The following is a 26,416-nucleotide window of genomic DNA, read 5'->3' as shown; positions in this document are numbered from 1 at the left end:
TAGTGTGATTAACTCATAGACCCTGTGTATACACCACAGTGTGATTAACTCATAGACCCTGTGTATACACCACAGTGTGATTAACTCATACACCCTGTGTATACACCACAGTGTGATTAACTCATAGACCCTGTGTATACACCACAGTGTGATTAACTCATAGACTCTGTGTATACACCACAGTGTGATTAACTCATAGACCCTGTGTATACACCACAGTGTGATTAACTCATACACCCTGTATATACACCACCGTGTGATTAACTCATAGACCCTGTGTATACACCACAGTGTGATTAACTCATAGACCCTGTGTATACACCACAGTGTGATTAACTCATACACCCTGTGTATACACCACAGTGTGATTAACTCAAAGACCCTGTGTATACACCACAGTGTGATTAACTCATAGACTCTGTGTATACACCACAGTGTGATTAACTCATACACCATGTGTATACATCACAGTGTGATTAACTCATACACCCTGTGTATACACCACAGTGTGATTAACTCATAGACTCTGTGTATACACCACAGTGTGATTAACTCATAGACTCTGTGTATACACCACAGTGTGATTAACTCATACACCCTGTGTATACACCACAGTGTGATTAACTCATAGACCCTGTGTATACACCACAGTGTGATTAACTCATACACCCTGTGTATACACCACAGTGTGATTAACTCATACACCCTGTGTATACACCACAGTGTGATTAACTCATACACCCTGTGTATACACCAAAGTGTGATTAACTCATAGACCCTGTGTATACACCACAGTGTGATTAACTCATAGACCCTGTGTATACACCACAGTGTGATTAACTCATAGACCCTGTGTATACACCACAGTGTGATTAACAGACCCTGTGTATACACCACGGTGTGATTAACTCATAGACCCTGTGTATACACCACAGTGTGGTTAACTCATAGACCATGTGTATACACCACAGTGTGATTAACTCATAGACCCTGTGTATACACTACATTGTGATTAACTCATAGACTCTGTGTATACACCACAGTGTGATTAACTCATACACTCTGTGTATACACCACAGTGTGGTTAACTCATAGACCCTGTGTATACACCACAGTGTGATTAACAGACCCTGTGTATACACCACAGTGTGATTAACTCATAGACCCTGTGTATACACCACAGTGTGATTAACTCATAGACCCTGTGTATACACCAGTGTGATTAACAGACCCTGTGTATACACCACAGTGTGATTAACTCATAGACCCTGTGTATACACCACAGTGTGATTAACTCATAGACCCTGTGTATACACCACAGTGTGATTAACTCATACACCGACACCACAGTGTGATTAACTCATACACTCTGTGTATACACCACAGTGTGATTAACTCATAGACCCTGTGTATACACCACAGTGTGGTTAACTCATAGACCCTGTATATACACCACAGTGTGATTAACTCATAGACCCTGTGTATACACCACAGTGTGATTAACAGACCCTGTGTATACACCACAGTGTGATTAACAGACCCTGTGTATACACCACAGTGTGATTAACTCATAGACCCTGTGTATACACCACAGTGTGATTAACTCATAGACCTTGTGTATACACCACAGTGTGATTAACTCATAGACCTTGTGTATACACCACAGTGTGATTAACTCATAGACCCTGTGTATACACCACAGTGTGATTAACTCATAGACCCTGTGTATACACCACAGTGTGATTAACTCATAGACCCTGTGTATACACCACAGTGTGATTAACTCATACACCCTGTGTATACACCACAGTGTGATTAACTCATAGACCCTGTGTATACACCACAGTGTGATTAACTCATAGACCCTGTGTATACACCACAGTGTGATTAACTCATAGACCCTGTGTATACACCACAGTGTGATTAACTCATACACCCTGTGTATACACCACAGTGTGATTAACTCATAGACCCTGTGTATACACCACAGTGTGATTAACTCATAGACCTTGTGTATACACCACAGTGTGATTAACTCATAGACCTTGTGTATACACCACAGTGTGATTAACTCATAGACCCTGTGTATACACCACAGTGTGATTAACTCATACACCCTGTGTATACACCACAGTGTGATTAACTCATAGACCCTGTGTATACACCACAGTGTGATTAACTCATACACCCTGTGTATACACCACAGTGTGGTTAACTCATAGACCCTGTGTATACACCACAGTGTGATTAACTCATAGACCCTGTGTATACACCACAGTGTGATTAACTCATAGACCCTGTGTATACACCACAGTGTGATTAACTCATACACCCTGTGTATACACCACAGTGTGATTAACTCATAGACCCTGTGTATACACCACAGTGTGATTAACTCATACACCCTGTGTATACACCACAGTGTGATTAACTCATACACCCTGTGTATACACCACAGTGTGATTAACTCATAGACCCTGTGTATACACCACAGTGTGAGCCACTCACTCATGTTGTCCTCCTCTTGTCGCTGCTGCTCGTGCGACCTCGCGTGCCAGAAGGCGGGGGGGGCTCCCCTCGCCGGCAACAGGGCGAGAGCGCGATCTGTGGGGGGCATGCCGGAGGGAGAGGGAGAGGAGAGAGGGGGTAGAGGAGAGAGAGAGAGGGGGTAGAGAGAGGGGGTAGAGAAAGGGGGGAGAGAGAGGGGGTAGAGAAAGGGGGTAGAGAGGGGGGGTAGAGAGAGAGGGGGTAGAGAGAGAGGGGGGAGAGAGGGGGGAGAGAGAGGGGGGAGAGAGAGGGGGTAGAGAGAGGGGGTAGAGAGAGGGGGCAGAGAGAGAGGGGGGAGAGAGAGGGGGGAGAGAGAGGGGGTAGAGAAAGGGGGGTGTAGAGAGAGGGGGTAGAGAGAGAGGGGTAGAGAGAGGGGGTAGAGAGAGGGGGTAGAGAGAGGGGGTAGAGAGAGAGGGGGGAGAGAGGGGGGAGAGAGGGGGGAGAGAGAGGGGGTAGAGAGAGGGGGTAGAGAGAGGGGGCAGAGAGAGAGGGGGGAGAGAGAGGGGGGAGAGAGAGGGGGTAGAGAAAGGGGGGAGAGAGAGGGGGTAGAGAGAGAGGGGTAGAGAGAGGGGGTAGAGAGAGGGGGTAGAGAGAGAGGGGGAGAGAGAGGGGGTAGAGAGGGGGGGGTGTAGAGAGAGGGGGTAGAGAGAGAGGGGGGAGAGAGAGGGGGTAGAGAGAGGGGGGTGTAGAGAGAGGGGGTAGAGAGAGGGGGTAGAGAGAGAGGGTAGAGAGAGAGGGGGTAGAGAGAGGGGGGGGGGTGTAGAGAGAGGGGGTAGAGAGAGGCGGAAGGGGTAAGAAGGAGGAGAGCAGAGCGTGAAATATTTCATTTAAACAGGGGGGGTGGGCATATAAAGCAAAGCATTGAAAAAAAACACACAAAAAAACTAAATGATGAACGAAGCAAAGTGCCGGCTACACCGAGCATCTTCTTGTTTCTTCCGATGGTAAAAGAGAGAGAGAGGTAGGAGGCGGTGGAGGAGAGTGGAGGGGCGCAATGATCGAACCAAGTTCTCAAGCGGAGCGAGTTTAATGGTCTCGGCCAATGCGCCGATGAAATCGCGCGCGCGTGCGCGCACACACGCACACACGAATAGCCATAATCTATTTATATATATTTGTTCTCAGTGTGGTTAAATTCTTCCCTTAAATGAATAATGCGCTGTCTTCCAGCCCCGAGAATTAAAAATATTAACGTGTTGCCCACAAGGCAAACGGACATGTTATGTTCATTGTTCGTTTACGCGTTTGCCAACGAGAGCCACACTGAGTCGTACGGATGGAACACGGCCACTAGAAGGGATCTCAGAAGTAGTTTTGCACGATCCTCTTCCGTGGGCAATTTCCGAGCACAGGGTCGATGCATCGCCAACGACGGGAGTTCCACCAGTGTCCCTCTCTCGCGGGACGTGTCGCTGATTGCGCAATCGGTATAAGCTGGATTAGAGTGGGGGGGGGGGCAGAGGTGGGAGGGAGGGAGGGAGGGAGGGGAGGGAGGGAGGGAGGAGCAGTGGGTGTCGAACCGGTGCACTCGAGCTGCGCAAACAGCGCTGTCTGTTCGCCGCGCGTCTATTTATAATCCTCGTCTCCTTATTCGAGTCGGAAATGAACTGAAGGGATCCGTAAATTATAATGAAAGCCATTAATAACCATAGGCGAGATTGTGCGACGCGCAAGACACTAATGCGCACAGTGCCTATGCGCTCATGCACACGCTCACAAACGCAACGATATTTAGCACTTCATGTAATCACGAATTATGCGCTAAGACATTAGAGCTTGGAGTTTAGACACCCAATCCCCGTGTCTCCGGTCCCCATGTCTCCATCCCCGTGTCTCAAGTCCCCGTGTCTCCAACACCCGTGTCTCCACTCCCCGTGTCTCCCTCCTCGTGTCGCCCTCCCCGTGCCTCCCTACCCATATGCCCCTGTCACCCGTGTCTCCCTCCCCGTGTCTCCCTCTCCGCGTCTCCAGTCCCCGTGTCTCCCTCCTCGTGTCTCCCTCCCCGTGTCTCCCTACCCATGCCCCTGTCACACGTGTCTCCCTCCCCGTGTCTCTTTCCCCGTGTCTCCCTCTCCGCGTCTCCAGTCCCCGTGTCCCCATCACCCGATTCTCCACCGCTAATAAGGCCACTTATCTCCTGCTCCTGTGTCACGAACCGCCACCGCCGCCTACCCCTCCCGCGTCTCAAATCCCCCGCGCCCCCACGCCTGTACGCATGGAGCGCACCCCCATAGATAGTCTCATCAAGGGAAGGAAAATGTCAAAAGACCCTTCATTTACCAAAAATTAACCCAACCCCCCTACCGCCGGCGTGCGCTTACACAGCCCACGCGCATTCAATGCAATGCGCTTCCAGTTTTCAAAACAAGAGTGGTAAAAAAAAAACACAGCAGTCAGCTTAACATGTGATTCAAATTAACATGTCATTAACATATCAACGCCTTGACATTTCGCATAAAGGACATCCCGGGCTGTAGAAAATGTCACAATGTAATCAAACGAAGCACAAACATTTACGATGGAAATTTCAAATAAAGAGGGTCCGGGGGTAATTGGTGGAAAGTGGGGGGGGGGGGGGGGGTGTGGCGTGAAATGAATGCTTCCCGGAACCGTCCTGCACGCTCCGCTATAAACAGAGCGAATGACAGGACTGCGATCTCACTCGGCCCGTGTTTAATCGTCCCGGTAGCACGGGGTCGCGTCGCCATGCGAGACGTTAGCGAGCACCTATCTCATGTCCGGAACACGACGCGCGTTACAATGGGCAACGGGTGCTCATTCACGGATGCGCCCATTTAGCTACCTGACGGAGGCCAAGAACGACTGATGTTAGCCGTGGCCCCGGATTCAAACTCGGTTCGCGTCCGGTTTGTAACAGAGTGCGCTAACCGAAACTTCGCCACCGCTCTTGCACGCAGCTTTAATGCACACAAAGAGAAAGGTTCCCGTATGACACTTCGCATGCTTTCGCCGACCAATATCATCCATAGCAATGGAGTTTTGGGTTAGATCGCGTAAACAGAACTGGAGCGTAAAACCCACAGCGTTTACAATTCGAGTAGTTTCGGGTTTAAGGACAAATTAACAAAAAACAAAACCTCGCATGGACAATGGTTCTCCCTCCTGTAGCAGTGTCCCTACGCGTGTCCGTCTCGCGCTGATGCTAATTTAACAAAGCACCGAATCGATCCGGGTCGCAATAAACCCGCGGAGCGTGCGTGCGATGGTAACTGGTAAGTGCGTGCGAGCGCAGGACTGCACACGTGAGTTAGTTTTACGGGGGGCCCCGCGTTTAACGTGTCAAGGATGAGCTACAGGTGCATAATTACTTTACAGGTGTGTTTAATTAACTATCGACCAGGTGGCCTCAAGATGCGCTGTCTGACCGGTAATTGGGGAGCGCGGTTTTGTTTAATTGGGGCTCCGCGCGCTCGGCTCGCGTGGTGCTTATCTAATCACATCTCCCATATTATATAAAGTAGGTACCACTGAGGTGAAATCAAACGGGCAGGGATGTGGAAATTCCCCTTCCATCCCCCCCCCCCCCTCCCCAACTGGTTGTTTGCCACCGGCAGTAGTGAGCACCACCCGACGCTCGTGCGAGACGAGATGAAGCGACTTGCTTCGCGCCCGCGATGAACATTTTGAATGCAGGCGAGCGGTTGCCCCTGCTTCCATGCTGGACCCAACGTCGGGAACTCCGGTTCTGCAGCAGCCCCTGCTGCCGTCGCCTGCTATTCAACTCCAGGCTTACGACCAAGGCGGACTTTCATTCATTCCCCCCCCCCCCTACGTGAATCGCATCAGGCACTCATTTAATCATTTAAGGCCGAGTCGATCTCGCTTCGACGTCCACGACCGGATCAGATATTCGTCACCGACGTTGGCCGTGAGCAAGACTCCGAACTCGGATCGCCGGCGTTTTCGTAGCGCATGGCGCTAATCACTGCCCACGACACAACAACAACAACAACCGCCGTTCGCCACTTGCGCCAGACTGGGTGCGCCTTAAGGTCGCTACACTGTCGCTCCCCACCTTGTAGCCACGTGACTTGTCAAGTTGCCGCTACATACATGTAAAAACAAAGATTGCTCGTACATCCTTAAACAAACTGTTGGGGCAAGTGCTGCTAGCGAGTACCTACGAAGGCTGATACGGCACACGAGGGAGTGGGTGGCCGGGACACGAGGGGGTGGGTGGCCAGCACCACGCCCGGCCGCCTTTGTCTCTCCAGTGGCGATATTTACACACGACACCAGGTACTCGTTTAAAGCTGAGTCGACCTAGGGGAGGCCCAGGACCGGTTAAGATAATGATCACAGGTGGCGGTCGTGAACGGGAGTCGAACTCGAGTCGCCGGGGTTCGTAGCGCACCGCGATAACCGCTACACTACCGCTCCCCACCTTGAGGACACGCGAACTGTTTAATTGGCACTGCATTCATACAGACGCACGAACCCTCCTCTGTCGGCGACCAGCCGGGCACCGTGAACATTTCGCACCGCAATTGCCGCTTGGCCTCCAGGCTCCCCGGGTCGTAGAGTGGCGGCGCCCGAGAGCGTTTATGTTCGCAAATTAAAAGGGAAAATATGACTCGCGTATCACGACAACGTAATTCTAATGATTGCACGAGCCAAATATTTGTTATTTTGTTGTTATTTTCTTTGAACCTATCTACGTGACTTAACCGAAAGACCCAAGAATATGAATTCCTGCAAGTCACGAAAGCTTCAAGTCAAGATTTGCACGCGCCAAATATTTTAAATGCCCTTTTTAATAAGAGTGAGCAATGGGGTTTGGTGCGTATCTCCGTTTGGCGATGCCGATTCAGTGGTGACAATTCCACATTGCCATGGAGGGGCTAGGTGGGTGCGTATGCACGCATAGATCTTGTGCGTGCGTGTGTTTAAGCGGCCGAGGGTGCGGCACTTGGAAAACTGCGCTACGAACCCCAGCAACCTAAGTTCGATTCTTAGCCACATAAGCATCAGCGGTACCTATGAAGGCCGGCACAGCACACCAGAGGTGGTGCCGTGTGTCAATGCATTAGCACTGGGGAGAAAAATTGGGGTCGGGGCACGGCTTTGAGTACCATCGCAACCCACCCGACCTTCTCGTCGGCTGTGCCCGCACTTGATGGGTGCTCGCGAACAGCACTTGTCCGCGCACTCTTTGAAAGGCTATACGGGAGACCTTTAGCTTGTGTGTGCGCTCGCGCCGCTGTCAGTGACGTACTGAGCTGTTCACAGCGCGCGCTGAAACTTTCACGTGACTTTACCGAAAGAACAAAAGAACATGGATTCCTGCAGTCACGAAAGCTTCAAATCAATAATTAACGATGGGGCGTTCAATACCGGATGCGAATCACACGCGGCGTCTCGCGTTGGCTCCGCTCACGAGAGGGGTCCGGTCAAAGGGGGTGGTGGCGGTGGCGGGGTAGGGATCTCGCAATCCCTTTCGCTGAAATACTTCGATTCCCTTCCATCTGATCGGCGACCTGGCGACGATTTGGGCTTCTCGGGAAAATGTTACATTACGGGGCGGCGCATCTGTTCGGGAATTGATGAGTCCTCGTCCCGAGTTTTCATCGTCTCGCATACATTGTCAATTGTGTTTGGCTATTGTTTGTGAAAAAGAAAATGCAATAGTTCGTCCCATTAGCCTTAATGCAATGCGAGCGTTAATTTGCACACATTGTGAGTAATCGATACTCGCACGCACGATGCCAGGGTTGCGTCACGAGGGCAAGATTCGACGTCAATCGATGCCCTGCTCCATGCCCGCTCCTCTGATTCGTCTTTCTCAGTGAGCCCCAGCGATGTGACGCCACCTCTGACCGTGATTTTTTAAATGTTTCATTGATTGACTCATCTCGTTAATGAAGGTACAAACTGGAACCGATTCGTGAATTGGACCGCATCTACTTGATAATCACAATAACAATCATAATAATGTGAATCAACCAATCAGCAAACAGAGTGTGCGGTTGTTGTTGTGGTTGAACATTCCACGTGGCCAATCGCAGTAGTCTGCTGTTCTTGTAAGAACCCTGAGAGGGGGGGGGGGGAGGGTCGGGCTGCCACTCCTCGGGAGATGGACCGGTTACCGCCTGGACCTTTGTGGAGTACAGGAGGTCCGGTGGACCGGTTCTGGCTCCAGTCATCGTGAGGGGTGGACAGTTCTCCACTCGGTGCAGGCCCGTGACCTCCTGTCGGCGAGCCTTCGAGACTCCACGTGGCCTCTGTGTGCACATGGCCTGGCACAGGCGCCGTGGTGACATCACCGCACCACTTAGTTGCGAATGATGTTGTTGTTGGTGGTGGTGGTTGTTGTTGTAATGGGTCGACCTGCGTTCAACTTTGTCGCGAGTCTTGTTATTCGTGCACCACCACGCACAACAGTGCAACCAGCCACCAATCACCGAGCAGTGCCAAGAAAACGGAACCGATCCGGCCCCTGATTTGCCTAACCACAGGGATGTGGGCGAACCATCGATCAATCAGTTCGCGATGCGCGCAATAACGCCCATACAATAGGAATCGACCTTTCTGTGCAAATTAAATGTTGCGTGCAATGGGCTCACGTGGGCCGCTATAGCCACGAAAGCACAACGTTAAACATATTCTATCTACGACTGACTCGATTCGTGTGACTGCATCTCAACCACAATACATTTGATCGCGACTGATGCAGTTTTTTTGGGTTATGTTGCATCAATGTAAATATGTCGTACAAAAGACAAAGATCACCCATGTAGCTTTACCATACCTTTGGGCCAATTGCTGGCCGACACGGCACACGAGGCGGTGGGTGGTCAGCACCACGCCCGGCCGCCTTTGTATCCCGAGTGGCAATGTACACACATCGTGCTAGGTACTCATTTGAGGCTATGCCGACCTAGGGGAGGCCCAGAACCGGTTCAGATAATTGTCACTGGTGTTGGCCAGGAGCGGGAATCGAACTCAGGTCACTGGGTTCGTATCAAAGCGTGTTCATCACTGCGCTACCCCTCCCCACCTCCACCCGACACAACCAGTTTCCAAAGGTTCGCCAATGAGTTACTACTTCAACACCACCAGAGAATTGGGCAGCAAACCCACACTATTTACAATTGTGGGTTTATCTGCGTGTTAAATTATCAATGGGGAACGCACAAATCTTAACGAGATTTCACACAACCAACCACCGATTGGTCTCTTGAGTCGCACAAACGGCAAAGGGCCAACTGGAATATATTGGAGGGGGTTTTTTAATGACTGTGAGTACAATTAATTTACGAGCCTCAAGCTGACATTAAATGCAATAATTAACCACTGTCTCGCAGGGGGGTAACACTGACAATGCATTTTCCAAAATTAATTTCTACAGAACAGATCGTCGAATCACCTCGAGGGAGAGCCGTCTCAACACTCATTGGTTGGGCCGGAAATACAATAGACTGATGGACTGAACACGTGGTGTGTACCGTATTTTCCCGCATATAACCCGCGGGGTATATCAATTTTTACAAACAAAACAAGACCCTGCGGGGTATATGGAGGTGCGGGCTATCCCAAAAATATTTTACACTTGTGACATGTCGTAACTCGTTAAATGTTTTCATGGTAGGACTATCCACTATGCAACACTTACCTTTGGCTAAAGCACTGCCGAATAAAACACTCACACTAAAAGTGCACGTTATCACGTTTTAAATTATTCTATTTGTTTGTACAATAAAACGACAATGTTTGAAGTGGGCGCACTGTGTTTACTGGCGACGGGAGAGCTGGGCGGAGAGAGAGGTGGGGGTTTGGGTGGTGAGGCAGAGAAAGGTCTGTGGTAGTGACGGGAGAGCTGGGAAGAGAGAGGTGGGGGTTGGGGGGTGGGACAACTGGGGGGGGAGAAAGAGGTGGGGGGTGGGGGCGAGGCGACGGCGTTACCGTAGTGCCGCTATTATCTGCGCAGTACACAATCTACCAGTGCTAAAACTGTACTTGCTTATCTACCACTTTGTGTTATTTATTGGATATTTACTTTTGTTACTTATTTACTGTTTTAAGTTCACTCGTTTCCGGTTAGTTTCTTTTCTTTGTGCACGTTATGATTTTAATGTTAACAATTGATAGTGGAATGTATTACAAATGTAAACTTCGTATTAATATAATGGAATTAAGCTGCGGCAACGACGTTAAATATATGAATGCATGCGGGGTATATGGAGGTGCGGGCTATCTGAAATTTGTTTTACACAAAACGCTATTTTTGCGGGGTATATGCGTCTGCGGGTTATATGCGTATGCGGGCTATATGCGGGAAAATACGGTATTTATTTGCCCACAATGTTTCACTGTAACGCGTAATGTGCTCATGCATAGTGTGTGCTTGTTTACGTTCATCAGGGCCTCGTGGTTTACTTGGAGTGCCCTCTGCTGCCGACCACTCTCTCTCTACGAGTGACTTCACGTAAAATGTAAATAAGCCGAGGGCGCGTAGTTGTATGGGCAATACACGTTAAGTATTTATTAACGAGGGCAGCCTAGTGGAATAAAACCGCGATCTTCTACACGAAGCTTCGAACGCGTTACCGCTGGGCCCTGTCACCGCGCCTAGCTGATGATTACACGATGTAACACGATTTTTGTTCCTGGGTAGTAAGTGTTTTTTCGAATTGCTTATGCCTCAAAAGTATAGAAAATGGCTATTATTCCCCACAAACTTTGCTTTTGTGACTAGGACTTTAAGTGAAGGAATGACACAAATGCACACGTTTTCTAATTGAAAATAGGTAAATTACAAAATATTTGTGTCCTGGTTACAAAAGCAAAGTTTGTGGGGAATAATAGCCATTTTCTATACTTTTGAGGCATAAGCAATTCTAAAATAAAATTACCCAGGAACAAAAAGAAAATGTTTTCGTTACATAGTGTTATGGCAATGGCAGGATGTTTTGATGATGATTTGTGACAAGTGATGATTGATGATTGACGACTGTTGGAGGTGATGATAATTCTGCGCTGATTGCCTTCCCAGCTGGGACTTGAATTCAAAACGTTCCAATTGTGAGTCGAGCAGCGACGCCAGAATGCCGAGAAAAAAAAACAGCAGCAGCCGCCGTTCTGCGCTAATGTGCCGCATTAGGGGTGATTGACTGTGTTTGTGTGGTGGTGCATAACGCCGACTCGTAACAAGCGCAAACAGAGAACGGGGAAAACGCGCAGTAAATGGCTGTCACCGGAGGCGATCGAAGCGAAGCACAGCCGGAGGAGGCTGGAGCGTATTTTGAAAGAAAACTGGTTTCGAGACTGTCCGACTCGCGAACAGAACTGCCTGCAGATCTGCCAACCGACTCATCATTGAGTCTCGGAGATCGTTTTATGCTCTGCGCGTCAATGAGTCGGCTCGCGAACCCCCGTGCTCTGTGGCGCGTCGTGAAAGATCTGCTGTACTCCAACCACCCATCAACAAGTCAACCAGGTCTGTGCAAAGTACTTGCGACGTTCTTCACCAATACAACAGTGACAGTCAGGATGCCAGTTTCTAACTCGAAGGCAACGGCATTCTGTCGGTCTGCCATCTGAGTTTCGATCAACCCGGAACCAATGTCGAACTCGCGACCCTGGCACCAACGCCGGTGTTCATCGCGCAGCTGCCAAATAAGACATCGCCGCTCGACTACATTCACACGTCGATTCTCAAATCACGCTCAGACATGATTGCGACGCTGATTGTCCACCTGGAAAATTTCTCGTTCAGCCAGGGGCTGTTTCCCAGATTGGCTCAAAATGACACAGGTAACCCCGCGCCTGAAAAAGTTGCCTTCAGCCATTGTGACCCCGCAAACTATCACCCAATGTCAAACCTGAGGGTTATTATAATGGTCATAGGGCGCCTTTGTCCGGAATAGTTATTTCCCCGCGTCGTTGCGACGGGCAGATTCGACCCATTGCAGTCAGTGTACCCGGAAGTCTCACAGCACTGAGACAGCTCGAATAAAGATCACCAATGGCCTCTACAAGATCATGGACGACCGGAGCGCCGCCGCGTTGCTTGGCCCCGATCTCTCAGCCGCCTTCGACACAATTGACCATTCGATACTCATCAGGCGGTCAAGGTCAAGGTTGGGTGCATCGGGCACGGTGCTCAGGTGGATTGAGTCATACCTACATGGTCAATCACAGTTTGCCAAGCTGGTCGATGAGCAGTCATCGCCTATGGCGTGCCTATTTGGTGTAGCACAGGGGTCCGTCTTCGGGTCCTTCCCATTTTCAACGTACGTCTCTCCGATCGCCGATGTAATCCAATCACTTGACTTCAAGTTCCATCGATGTGCTGATGATAGGCAATTGTACACCGCAATGAAGTGAAAGTTAGATATGGAGAGCCTGGGTAACCCCGAAGATGTTATGCGAGCGTTGCACGTGTGGTTTACACGAAACGAAATGCAGACTCCAAGTTTCAGTTTTCCACTCGAATCAAAAGAGCCTCGGCACCATACTCGACCAGAATAATGTCGCGTGATCATCATGTGAAAAATATAGTCAGGTTCTGCAATTTTCATATCAGGGCTCTAACGACACATTCGGCCACTATTGAGTCGTGACATAGTCAACACGGATGAGTGTTGTAGCATAGCATCGACAGGGCTCGAGTATTGCAACTCACTACTCTCTGGGACATCTGGCTATAACATTGTCAAGCTGCAGCGTGCACGGCATTATTTGGCACGCGTCGTGACAAGTACTGCAATACCCGACCATGTCCGTCCGGTACTCACTGAGCTGTATTGGCCTTCCGATTGCTGAACGAATACATTATGAGTTCGTACTCATTACATACAAAGTGCTTGCACACAAATGAACCAAAATAAATTGCTGTACGATATATGTATGTTGAACTTCTTTCGCACCATACATAGCCAACCGTGCTAATCGGAGGTCCCGATCTCGTCAAGGAGCATAAACCATCAAGCAAACTCCGGGCATACACGCAGGGACTTTTGGTGAGCCATCGAACAAAGATGGTCAGTGCGGCCGTCTGGATGGCTCTTGCTTCCGATATCAGGATGCCACTGGAACTATGCACTTTTAAATCTAGGTTGCAAACTCATTTCTTTAGAACTGATTTTCGTGTTTCACCAGCACCTCCAATTATCACGGTTGGCTACGTACGGTGCAAAGGACGTTCAACGTGCATATGTAACGAAGTGGCGTCATAAGTCTCATCGCTGCGCTGCGATCTAAGCCACCTGAGTTTCAATGCCTGTGTTCACCTCTATAAAGAGTCAAAGTCATTTGTTGATCTAAACAAACAAAAACAATCATCTCTTTATTTTACCAGGTAAGGTCCACTGAGCTACACAGATCATTTTCAGATGCGACCTGGCTATCACAAATTATAGCGCAAAGAAGTAACATATCACGTGGAAATGTATAGCAGACAAATACTCGAAACGCGTGTTGATACTACGTGTGGAGGGGAAAACCGGAGGACCCGGAGAAAAATGCACACGACCACGGAGAGAGACACCGCAAACTCCAAATATACAGCGGAAGTCAGGGTCGGGATCGAACTCACGGCCTCCTGTATATCAGGCGAGGTAGTTAACATTTCGACACCGTGGCGCCCCACCTGAGCGCTAAGTGTCCAACTGATGTGCGTATCCATGTAAGAACACCTCGAGTGGTGATCGCGAGCGACCTTTTTTGGAGGGGGGGTGCTCATCCGTTTGCGGCCATGAGCTGCTGGAGAATATTTGCACATTCCTATGACAGGGGACGAGTCTGTTTATGGGACCGCCACTGTTGACGTCTCCAGAAGGTAGGACACGTCGTCGGCCCCAGAGGGATGGTGAGTCACCGCCGGTTGCTAATGAATTGGGGGTGGAGTGTTTGCCGAATGTGATGCACGCATATATTAATGACAAAACCGCGAGTCGCCTCCCCCTGTTCAGGTTTGAGATTAACTCTTTTTGAATGAAGCGCCTTAATATTTCACCCATACGTCGTTCACGAGGACATAATTAGAGTGTTTCTTAAAATACACAAGCTCAGCTTTTTTTTAAACCCCTGGAGCAATGCCCAGCTGATTGGCAAGATCCATCACCAGCGAATGCTACATTCATCATTCATAAGTCCAAAGACTAAGTTCCCTCATATAACCTTAACAAACTTATTGGGCAAGTGCTGTTAGCCAGCACCTATGAAGGACGACATGGCACAACAAGGAGAGTAGCCAACAACACTCCCAGCCGCCTTTATTTCTCCAGTGCTGAGATTACACATCACGTTAGGAACTAATTTAAGGCTGAGTCTACCTAGGAGAGCCTTAGGACCGGTTCAGAAAATCGTCACTGGTGTTAGCCATGAGCGGGAATTGAACTCGGGTGGCTGGGTTCGTGGTGCAGTGCGCTCACCACTACGCCACCGCTGTTAGCAAACCAGCACCAAACAAACACACAACTCTGCCCTATTCACACACAACTCTACCCTATTCACACAAACACAATCGCAACTCTATCCTATTCACACACAAACACTCACAACTCTACCCTATTCACAAGACGCACACAACTGTACCCTATTCACACACAACTCTACCCTATTCACACAAGTCACACTCGCAACTCTGCCCCATTCATACAACTCCCCCTTCCCCCACCCTCCCGCCAGCCATCGAGACACTCGCAAGCAGTGATTCCTATCTCCCCGTGATCAGTGATTCCTATCTCCTCTTGATCAGGGATTCCTATATCCCCCTGATAAGTGATTCCTATCTCCCCCTGATCAGTGATTCCTATCTCCCCGTGATCAGTGATTCCTATCTCCCCCTGATCAGTGATTCCAATCTCCCCGTGATCAGTGATTCCCATATCCCCGTGATCAGTGATTCCTCTCTACCCCTGATCAGTGAGTCCTATCTCCCCCTGATCAGTGATTCCAATCTCCACGTGATCAGTGATTACTATCTCCCCCTGATCAGTGATTCCTATCTCCCTGTGATCAGTGATTACTATCTCCCCCTGATCAGTGAGTTATATCTCCCCGTGATCAGTGATTCCTATCTCCCCGTGATCAGTGATTACTATCTCCCCCTGATAAGTGATTCCCATCTCCCCGTGAACAGTGAATACTATCTCCCCCTGATCAGTCATTCCTATCTCCCCCTGATCAGTGATTCCTATCTCCCCGTGAGCAGTGATTACTATCTCCCCTGATCAGTGATTCCTATCTCTCCGTGATCAGTGATTACTATCTCCCCCTGATCAGTGATTCCTATCTTTCCGTGATCAGTGATTACTATCTCCCCCTGAACAGTGATTCCTATCTCCCCGTGATCAGTGATTTCTTTCTCCCCGTGATCAGTGATTCCTATCTCCCCCGATCAGTGATTCCTATATCCCCCTGATCAGTGATTCCTATCTCCCCCTGATCAGTGATTTCTATCTCCACGTAATCAGTGATTCCTACCTCCCCGCAATCAGTGATTCCTATCTCCCCGTGATCAGTGATTCCTATCTCCCCCTTATCAGTGATTCCTATCTCCCCCGATCAGTGATTCCTATCTCCCCGTGATCAGTGATTCCCATCTCCCCCTGATCAGTGATTCATATCTCCCCGTGATCAGTGATTACTATATCCCCCTGATCAGTGATTCCTATCTCCCCCTGATCAGTGATTTCTATCTCCCCGTAATCAGTGATTCCTACCTCCCCGTAATCAGTGATTCCTATCTCCCCGTGATCAGTGATTCCTATCTCCCCCTTATCAGTGATTCCTATCTCCCCTTTATCAGTGATTCCTATCTCCCCCTGATCAGTGTTTCCTATCTCCCCCTGATCAGTGAATCCTATCTCCCTTTTATCAGTAATTCCTATCTCCCCGTTATCCGTGATTCCTATCTCCCCATTATCAGTGATTTCTATCTCTCCGTGATCAGTGATTTCTATCTCCCAGCGCCCAACCGCTGGCGCTCGCTACGACCGCACGCTCCGCCCATCGCGCATTGAAGAGGAAAAACGACCCCGCCACCATCTCCCCCACCGCACCCCACGCGATGAACATCTGTTGACACATTCCCTGTGTTATTGTTTATCCCAGAGGGATTGCGTGTTTGCGTTGAGGCGACTGACTGACGATTTGCAGTCCCCCATTCGCTCGCTCGGCATTCCGCCAACCCAAACCAGCACCCCCTTCCCTTCACCCCGCTCGATGCAAGAGGTTCGCGGATCGAATCCAGCATCCGCCCTAGATATTCCTGCGCGTGTAGTGACCCTGACGATGCCGCTGCGCGCCGTCCGCGTCACGCAGAGAGGACGTAAGAGATCCGTTGACGTCTTTCGCAAGGGTAGGCCGCTGTGTACCAACTTCAGCTTCTAAATTGACCAAATTCGAACATTACCCGCAGGTTAATACACTGGCATTACGCAGCAGCAGCAGCAGCAATCACTCTTATTGGCAGCAGACTAATGCCCCAGGGTATTCATCGTGGTCTCACGAGTTCTCAAAATCAACTTGAACTGGAAGCTCGCACGCTCCAGCTGGCCGTCGATATACTTCCTCAGTTCTTGGAGTCGTATGGAGGGAGCGTGAGTCAGGGACAAAATATCCAGAGCAAGGGCTCTTGGAAATTTTGATCATGGGGAGATGCGAATCACTGAGGGCTCGTTTATTTGGTGTCCCACCCCCACAAAGGCAATGATCCCCCGTATAGCTTTACCAGACTGTAGGGATAAGTGCTGTTAGCAAGCAAATATTAATGCCGGAAGGTTACACGAGGGGGTGAGTGGCCAGCATCACGCCTTTGTCTCCCGAATGGCGATGGTTACACACCGCTACACCAGGTACTCATTTGAGGTTAAGTCGACCTATTGGAGGCCCAAGACCAGTTAAGATAATCGTCACTGTTGTTTGCCGTGAACGGGAATCTAACTCGGGCCACCAGCTTAGTATCGCACTGCGCTAATCACAGTGATATACGCGCACGCGCACAGACACATCAATAAAGTCACACACACACGGACGAAGATGCATGGACAAAGACACAAACGCACACAGATAGACACACTGGCAGATGACCTCGCCCCGCCTCAAAACAATTGTAATCTCGCTTTAGAACCGCGTATTGGAGACTTAATGTGGGACATTACTGGATTATGGCGGCAAAGCCAGTCAACCCATCAAACACCATTACGCAGATTAACAGGCTGCTTGTTCAGTTTTGTTTTGGATTGTTTTGAAACCCCCCCCCCCCATCCACCCCCTACTCCCACCTATGTGGTCTCCTGTCACCAGACAACGGCGAATCTTGCAGCGCAAATAAATGTGCGCCGGAGTTGTGTGCGCGCTAGAGGATCGTTCGCGGGACGTCTGCTCAGCCATCATCATTCGCGTGGCCTCTGTTAACCTTGGCACAGTAGGGAACGCACTCCACCCCCCCGCTACACATACACGCCCCACACACTCTGCTATGAGACGGTGGTCACATTTTTTTCCAGTAAAGCCACGTTTTTCATTCTCAGAGATGGAATTTTAGCCAGAATGTGAATATGACGGGTGATTTTTGTTATGGTCGCCTTGTGATCTGTCCGCGACCATGAACTCGCTTCAATTAGAAACCCGATGTAACCATCACGAGCTGGTGACCACCTGGTCTCGAACCCAGTTCATGGGTGCTCACTCCTCGACGCTCTGACCTCTGAGACACCCTCAGCGGCCGCTGACGTTAAACCCTCACAGCCGATTCGGGTCACGCGTCCCTGGATCGCGTCGCGTTCCTCAGCTCGTCCACGTGTCCCTCCACGCACGGCGTCTTTGGCTTCTCAACAACTCCTCCTCCCCCACTCCTCGTCTCCCCGCAACCCCTCCCTTCCTGCACCCCCCCCCCCCCAATCCTCCTTACCTTTCAAACCCCCCGTCTCTCCACCACCACCACCACCACTAAAATAGCCCTAACCCGTTCTCGGCCGATTACGCGCTAACAAAAGCTGTTTAAACGCGCTGCCAAGAGTTAATACGCGCTCGTGCGCTCTTCTCTATTAATGAGAAAAGGATTACACATTCTGTCCCGACCGCCCGCAGTCGGTCAGTCGCGTATCAAAAGCGGGCGACGGTTCGCGCATACAAAGCGACCGAGTGGGGCCGAAGCCACCGAGGTGAGTTGGCTCAGAAGGGTTTCACGAATCGCGTCCTAACCCCCCCCCCACACCCATTGCCCAACAACTTCAATTCAGAATCACGATCCCATTCAATAATCGATTCTTGGTTTTAACAACAAACTAATTTTGATTTAAAGCTTTCGTGACTGCAGGGAGTCATATTCTTGGTTCTTTTGGTAAAGTCACGTAGAAGGGAAACAATAAAATAATAATATATATTTTTTTATTATATATAATATAATATAGTTTTATTATTTTATTGTTTCCCTTCTACGTGACTTTACCGAAAGAACCAAGAATATAACAACAAACAACACAAACATCAAACTTGATTTGAAGCTTTCGTGACCGCAGGAATTACTATTTGGTTATTTCGGTAAAGTCACGTAGAAATAAAATAAAATACATAATAAAGTACGACGTTTCGATTGCAACACAAGCAACCGTCATCAGGTAGAACTAAATTTGAGAGAGAGACAAAACACAGACTCGGAGACACACAGAGAGACACGTGACTTTACCGAAACAACCAAGAGTAACGCAAACATCGTCACGATCAATCCACTGTTGGATTACTTTTTTTCCCCACAGCCCGTCGCCATTTCTTACGGTCCTGAAACTCAGCCCGTTGTGGACGTGCTCCAAGTATTGCTACTACATCGTACGTGAGAGACAACAGACAAATACGTTCAATATAGCGGTCTCTCGTGACTGCGTGAGGAGGGTCACGTGAATCCACCACGCGCGGCAATTACGCATTCGGACAAAAAAGACCCGCGGGTTCTTGCACTCGCGATCCATTCGATGCGCGTATCTTGCGCAATGAGAGTCGGTGGATGTTCCAGCGACGAATCGACTCTCGATTTGGTGGAATGGGAGTGAGGAACAATCGATGCCTCTAACGCCAGCGGCCGCTACGATACTCGGCCACGACTGTGACACCGGTAAAAGTAAAGAGGCGGACATTGCCCAGTCAGCAGATTTAAAATTTCATCTCTCCTCCCCTCCCTCTCAGCCACACACTCTCTCTCCCATTCACTCGAACAGATCCCCCCGTTCGCCTTTATCGACCGTGCAGCAAAGTGTTGTCAGCGAGCACCTGTTAAGGCTCGGGACGACACGCGGGATGACGGCGGTGGCTATAGAATAATTTGAACCACGCTCAGTCCCCCTCTCTGTCTCCTCAATCCTGGAATCCCATGATGGTACGCGACATGGGCATTCACTTTATGTCGAGTCGATCTAGAGGAGTGCACTCGAGTACACATTGTGATATCTACTTCCCACCCATGCTGCCCTTTGGCCAGGAATCACACTTAGGCGGCCGGGTCCGTAGCGCAGTGCGTGAGCCACTCGCGCCACCGCTCCACACATTGCAAGAACCCCATTCGAGCATTAGGTTCATTGGGTCGCCACGTGGCGCACATGGCGAGCACCTATGATGACCCGCATGCAAGCCAACGCACTGCGTGCGCTTCGTCCCACCCAGTGATTAGAGTTCATCAATACGCACAATGCACCAGCTGCCAGTCGCTTAGTGGCGATAGGCGGCTGATGTTGATGCTGTGTGTCAGTTCAGTCTCTGTGTGTGAAAACAAATAACAATGTGTTTGAGAGAGAGAGAGCTCAGTGTCTATGTGTGTATATGAGTTAGGAGTGCGTATGAATCACGCGTGTGAGTTTAGTGTGGGTGAGTGTAGTGCCTATGAGTTCAGTGTGTCAGTAGTTTGCGTCTACGTGGTGCCAGTTTGTGTGCAGTAGGAGAGTGATGAGTGATGATTATAACACCCTTGCTGTGCAAATGCCCAAAGACCCAACACGTCAAACGGCCGACAAACAAAGTACGTATGCTGAACTTCTATCGCTCCGTACGTAGCCAACCGTGATAATCGGCGGATGCGAAAGTTATAAACGATGAGAGTGAGTGGAACACATTTCTTGGGTTGAGCGAGCCTGTCAAGAAGAGCATGGGAAAAGAGACCGTGAGAAGGAATTTCAAAGTCGCGCACTAAACACGCGCACACACGCACATTGAACTCACCACACCGGTCTGCCGTCTGCGGCGTGGTGAGCGAGTGAGCGAGTGTGTTGCTGTGACCTTCACTGTGGTGGTGGTGGTGGTGATGGTTGAACACCGTGGGGATGACAGCAAGCATCACGTGAACTCCGCTCATCCTCGAAGCGGCTTTTCGTTGGCCATCGAGCAAAGACGGTCACGGCATCGCGTGCTTTCAGATTTACTTGTGCGGCCATCTGGAACGCTCTTCCTTCCGATATTAGAAAGCCACTGGAGCTATCCACTTCTAAATCTAAATTGAAAACTCATTTATTTAGTTAGTTATCCTTCCCCCGCACCTCCGAATAGCACGGTTGGCTACGTACCGTGCGAAAGAAGTTGAACATACGTACAGACCGAGTCCTCAGCACGGATGGGGGGATCCGTGAGCAAAGTTTACGGGAATAGTAACCTTGGTAGTAGCGACGGAAAAAGTGATAAGGAGGCGACTGACCGCCGGCCAGTGAGTGACTGGAGTGAATCAGTGATGTGTGCTGGATTTGTCGGTCATTGTGTGTCAGTTGGAATTGGGACAGGCGCAGTGAGCTGTGAACTGGGCAGCTCCAGCGTACTCTGTGACCAACAGCAGGCCAACCTGACCGACTCGTGTGCTTTGCATAGCGGCAGTAAATGTTCTGAGTTGAAGGAGGCTTTGTTACAGAATAGAAATCTAAGCCTCAATCGAGGCCTCCTTTACCAGATCGGCGATCTAGCCATTGCATGGCAGGTCGCGATTTAGATTGATGTGTCAAGCAGAGTAATGTTTATTTTCCTAATACATAATAGAAATGCATTTGCTAAATATGATGGGAGGAAGCTGTGGCATTTCCAGCCCTACGTGATGTTACCACTGAATGTGACCAGGGTATTGTGAATCAAAAAGAGAAGTGTGTGTGTTCACGTCAGTGGCGATTGATAGTGAAGCGTCTGCGCATTGGGTAGCTAATTGTCAACTTCGTTCGGCTCGAAACGTTCTGTCATCTGCAAGGAGCGGATCGTGTTGTGAGTGGAGACGAGCGTGTGTATGAAAGAGATTAGTGTGCAGAGATTAGCATGAGAGAGTTCAACGGTGCGTGTGAGTGTGTAGCGGTAGTGTAGCGGTTAGCGCGCTGCGCTATGAACATGGCGACCCGGGTTCGATTCCCGCTCACGGCCAACACCAGTGACGATTATCTGAACCGGTCCCGGGCCTCCCCTAGGTCGACTCAGCCTCAAATGAGTACTTGGTGCGATGTGTAGTAAACATCGTCACTAGGGAGACAAAGGCGGACGGGCGTGGTGTTGGCCACCCACCCCCTCGTGTGCCGTGCCGGCCTTCATAGGTGCTCGATAACAGCAATTGCCCCTACAGTCTGTAAAGGCTATATGGGGGATCTTCGTCTTTGTTTTTGTGTGAGTTCAGTAGATGTGTTTGTGTGTTTAGTGTGTGTGAGTTCAGTGTGTGTATGAGAGGGTTCAGGGCGCGTGTGTGAGAGTCGAGTGTGTATTCCAGCTGAATGTGCGCAGAACTTCCGTGTAGTTGCTTAGAATTGGGCTAATTTATCGTGCGCTACTGCGAGCGTGCGTGTGTGAGTCGGTACGTGTGCGGGTTAATGCGAGTGCGCATGTTCAGGGAACTTGTGTGTGTGTGTGTTGGGTGAGCGTGTGTGTGCGTGTTCAGTGCTTGCTAACGGTTTGTTACACACTTGACCCCTACAGTTTGCTAAGGCTATACGGGGGATCTTTTTCTTTGTTCAGTGCCTGCGTGTGTTCAGTGCGCGCGTGTGTTCACTGCCTGCGTGTGTTCAGTAAGAACGTGTGTGTGTGTGCTCAGTGCGTGTGTGTGTTCGGTGCATGTGTGTGTGTGTGTGTTCGGTGCATGTGTGCGTGTGTGTGTTCGGTGCATGTGTGTGTGTGTTCGGTGCATGTGTGTGTGTGTGTGTTCGGTGCATGTGTGTGTGTGTGTGTGTTCAGCGCGCGTGTGTGTGTGCGTGTGTTCAGTAAGGATGTGTGTGTGTTCAGTGCGTGTGTGTGTGTGTGTGTTCGGTGCGTGCACGCGCGCGCGTGTGTGTGTTCAGCGCATGTGTGTGCGTGTGTTCAGTAAGGACGTGTGTGTGTGTTCAGTGCGTGTGTGTGTGTGTTCGGTGCGTGCGTTTGCGTGCGTGTGTGTGTGTGCGCGTGCGTGTGTGTGTGTGCGCGTGCGTGTGCGTGTGTGCGCGTGCGTGTGTGCGCGTGTTCAGCGAGCACGTGTGCTCAGTGTTTGTGTGCGCGCGTGCGTGCGTGCGTGCGGTCGCACCGAGTCAAGGCAGCCCCCGCTCAGAGCCATAAGTAAAAGCCGCAAATGTGAGCGAGTATCGCGCGCCAAGCGCAGTCCCCCTCTCAATTCATCTGACAGATTTAAACTGTACTTACGGGGGGACTTTTATCACTTTCCATTTCACTGCTTTAACTACCTTCCATCTCCTTTGTCCTTCAGCCCCGCCGCGCCCCGCTCCATCTTTCTGTCAGCGAAAATTGCCTCCCGAGCTCATTTCACAGCAGTCACTACATTATCCATCACCGCAGTTCAAACAATGGCGAGAAGGGGGTGAAGTGTGTGGGGGGGGGGGGGTGGTGGTGGCGCCGAGGAAGAGGCGGAGAGAACGCAACGCCACTGCCCTCCGCGCACGTCACTCACGGAATCGGATCTCGGCCAACAAGAGCCCTGGGGGGTGAGGGGGTCCGTTTGAGGAGGAGGAGGGAGTTGGAAGAGGGAATTGCTGGGTGGGAGATGGGGAGCGCGCGCGTGTGTGTGTGTGTGTTGGGGAGCGGTAGTGTAGCGGTAAGCGCGCTGCGCTATGAACCTGGCGACCCGGTTTCGATTCCAGCTCATTACTCAGCCTCAAATGAGTACCTGGTGCGATGTGTAAACATCGTCGCTAGGGAGACAAAGGCGGCCGGGCGTGGTGTTGGCCATCCACCCCCTCGTGTGCCGTGCCGGCCTTCATAGGTGCTCGCTAACAGCACTTGCCCCTACAGTCTGTTAAGGCTATACGGGGGATCTTTGCCTTTGTTGGACGCAGTTGGTCGGAGTTCGCGGGACGCGGGTTCTATGGGATGGAGGCGCAAGAATGTTGGATGGGCAGTTTGTGCTATTGTGTGTTTGTTGTTGAACTTCTTTCGCACCGTACGTCGCCAACCGTCCTATTTGGAGGTACTAATCGTGTGGGTATCTGGCGCAGTGCGTTAAACGTGGCCACTCGGGAGAAAAAGGCGGCCGGGTGTGTTTCTGGTCAACCACTCCGTTGTGTGCTCCCTAACAGCACTTTTCCCTACAGTCTCTTAAGGCTATACGGGGGACATGTATCTTTGTGTGGTCACAGGTTTGTACAGGTGCAAAGAGGTGTGCGTGTTTCCGTGTGTATGCGACTCCGTGCGAGTGTAATTGGGTATATGGGGTGAGTACGCGTGCTATAGGAGTCTTTGTGGGTGCGTGAGTATATGACCGTGAGGCTGCGTGTACAATGGTGCGAATATAAACACAACGAAAAAGATCCCCCGTATATCCTTAACAGTGCTGTTAGCGAGAACCTGTGTGAAAGCCGGCACGGCACACGAGGGGGTGGGCGGCCAGCACCACGCCCGATCGCCTTTGCCTCCCTAGTGGTTCCTATTTTAAACCAGGTACTCATTTGAGGCTGAGTCGACCTAGGGGAGGCCCGGGACCGGTTCAGAAAATCGTCACTGGTGTTGGCCGTGAGCAGGAATTGAACTCGGGTCGCCGGGTTCGTAGCGCAGCGCGCTCACCGCTACACCACCGCAAGGACCCCAACCACACAGACACACAAACACACACACACAAACACACACAAACACACACACAAACACAACAACAACAACACACACACAGACAAACACACAAACACAAACAAAAACACACACAAACACACACACACAGACAAATACACACACACAAACACAACAACAACACACACACACACAAACATACACACAGACACACAAACACACAAACACACACACACAAGCACACACACAAACACACACACAGACAAACACACAGACAAACACACACAAACACACACACAGACACACAAACACACACACAAACACACAGACACAAACACACACAAACACACACACAAACACACACACAAACACACACACACAGACAAACACACACAAACACACACACAAACACACACACACACCGCAAGCACCACCCAAAACGCACACAGGAACACGCGCGCGATGGCTCCACGGGAGATTTATTCGCGGGGAGCGCGTGCGGGGATGGCACTCAATCAATGTAATTAAGGCGGATTAGAGGGCTCTCGGGTGAGCCTTTGTTGCCTTTTGGAGGACGATCTTTACACGCGACAGCCAGACAGGCCCGGCGCATCACAGGCGCACAATGCACGCGGTTACTTTGGAGGGACTTTGACGGCTTTCACCTTGCCCCGTCCCGAGAGCGATACAGCGGCAGCGGGCCAAACGCTTCCACTGCTGGGGGGTGAGGGGGGGGGGGTGTGGGGACGTCCTCCCGTGACCCATTGACCACGCGACTCCCGACAACATTCACCGGCGCATTGCGGGGGTAACAACATTATCAAGTGATGCGGAGACGGACCAGAACTTCCCTCCATGACAAAACAAAGACGAGCCGGATCTCGCCACGAATGCAACAGCAAAAAACAAAACCCCAGCGAAATGCAATAAGGGGGCCGTCCATAAATGACGTCACGCGATTTTGGATGATTTTGGACCCCCCCCCCTCGTCACACGCGTCACAAAAAATCAGACCCCCCCTCAAATATGACGTCACAAAGCTCTGCCCCCCCCCCCAAACCATATTTCCATTTTGAAAATAAATCATGCTTCAAATCGCTTTAAACTATTGTCATTGTAGTGCGTATCTAATGTGGCGCTGCGCTCTGATGTTGTAGGAGAAAACATTGATTAAAAAGTCTATTTAATTAAGTAGAACGTGTTGTCTATATTTATTTAAAGTTGCGCATTTTGATGTGACGTCACATTTCTCAAACCCCCCTCCCCCACTCGTCACACATCGTCACAAATGTCTGACCCCCCCGCCCTAGGTGCGTGACGTCATTTATGGACGGCCCCTAAACGTCGAAGGCCATCAGACCCCGCGGCACACGGCAACACCGTTCGCACGCTCACAACCTCGAATCAAGAGGGCTTTCAAGAAAACACACACAGACATCCGTCTGTTTAACTCGTACGCTTTCGCGAACAATGTGATCTATAATACAGGTGTTGTCGGATAGATCGCGTAAATGTGTCGTTAAACCCGCCACCAGATTGTAACAACACACCGGTGTGCTGTACTCGTTAAGGAATTGACACGTTTTGTTTACGTGACAAACCTTACCGATTGGCTAAACCGGCGGTGGCGGGTTTAACGACACATTTATACATTTACGCGAACTTACCCAAAACAACCTGCGTTGTGGAAGACATCCATCTGTTCGTAGATACGTTGCTGGTGCCTTCCACGAGCGTGCGTTTTGTGAGCTGTCACAAACCTCGTTGGTGCAGGGGTGGCCGAGAAAAGACTTGAAAGTCCCCACCAAGCCGCCTCACATCGCCCTGGATGTACGTGTGTATGTCGAACTTCTTTCACACCATACGTAGCTAACCGTGTTAACCGGAGGTGCGCGGGGCGGGGCGGGTGAGT

The 26,416-nt window shown here is 50.3% G+C and overlaps 1 protein-coding gene across 1 annotated transcript in view; it reads right to left on the bottom strand.

Annotated features, from left to right (window-relative positions):
• Positions 1–26,416, bottom strand: part of LOC116949256 (uncharacterized) — a 234,114-nt gene that overhangs the window by 98,136 nt on the left and 109,562 nt on the right. The window contains exon 2 of the mRNA XM_032966358.2: positions 2,509–2,604. Coding sequence (XP_032822249.2) covers positions 2,509–2,604 — 96 coding nt within the window. The remainder of the gene's footprint in view (positions 1–2,508; positions 2,605–26,416) is intronic.

This window comes from Petromyzon marinus, chromosome 2, assembly GCF_048934315.1.
Source record: "Petromyzon marinus isolate PM22_M1 ecotype Great Lakes invasive population chromosome 2, UKy_Petmar_22M1.pri1.0, whole genome shotgun sequence".
Taxonomy (NCBI): Eukaryota; Metazoa; Chordata; class Hyperoartia; order Petromyzontiformes; family Petromyzontidae; genus Petromyzon; species Petromyzon marinus.
Note: the sequence above shows the minus strand (reverse complement) of the source record. Positions and strands in the feature narration are given on the sequence as shown.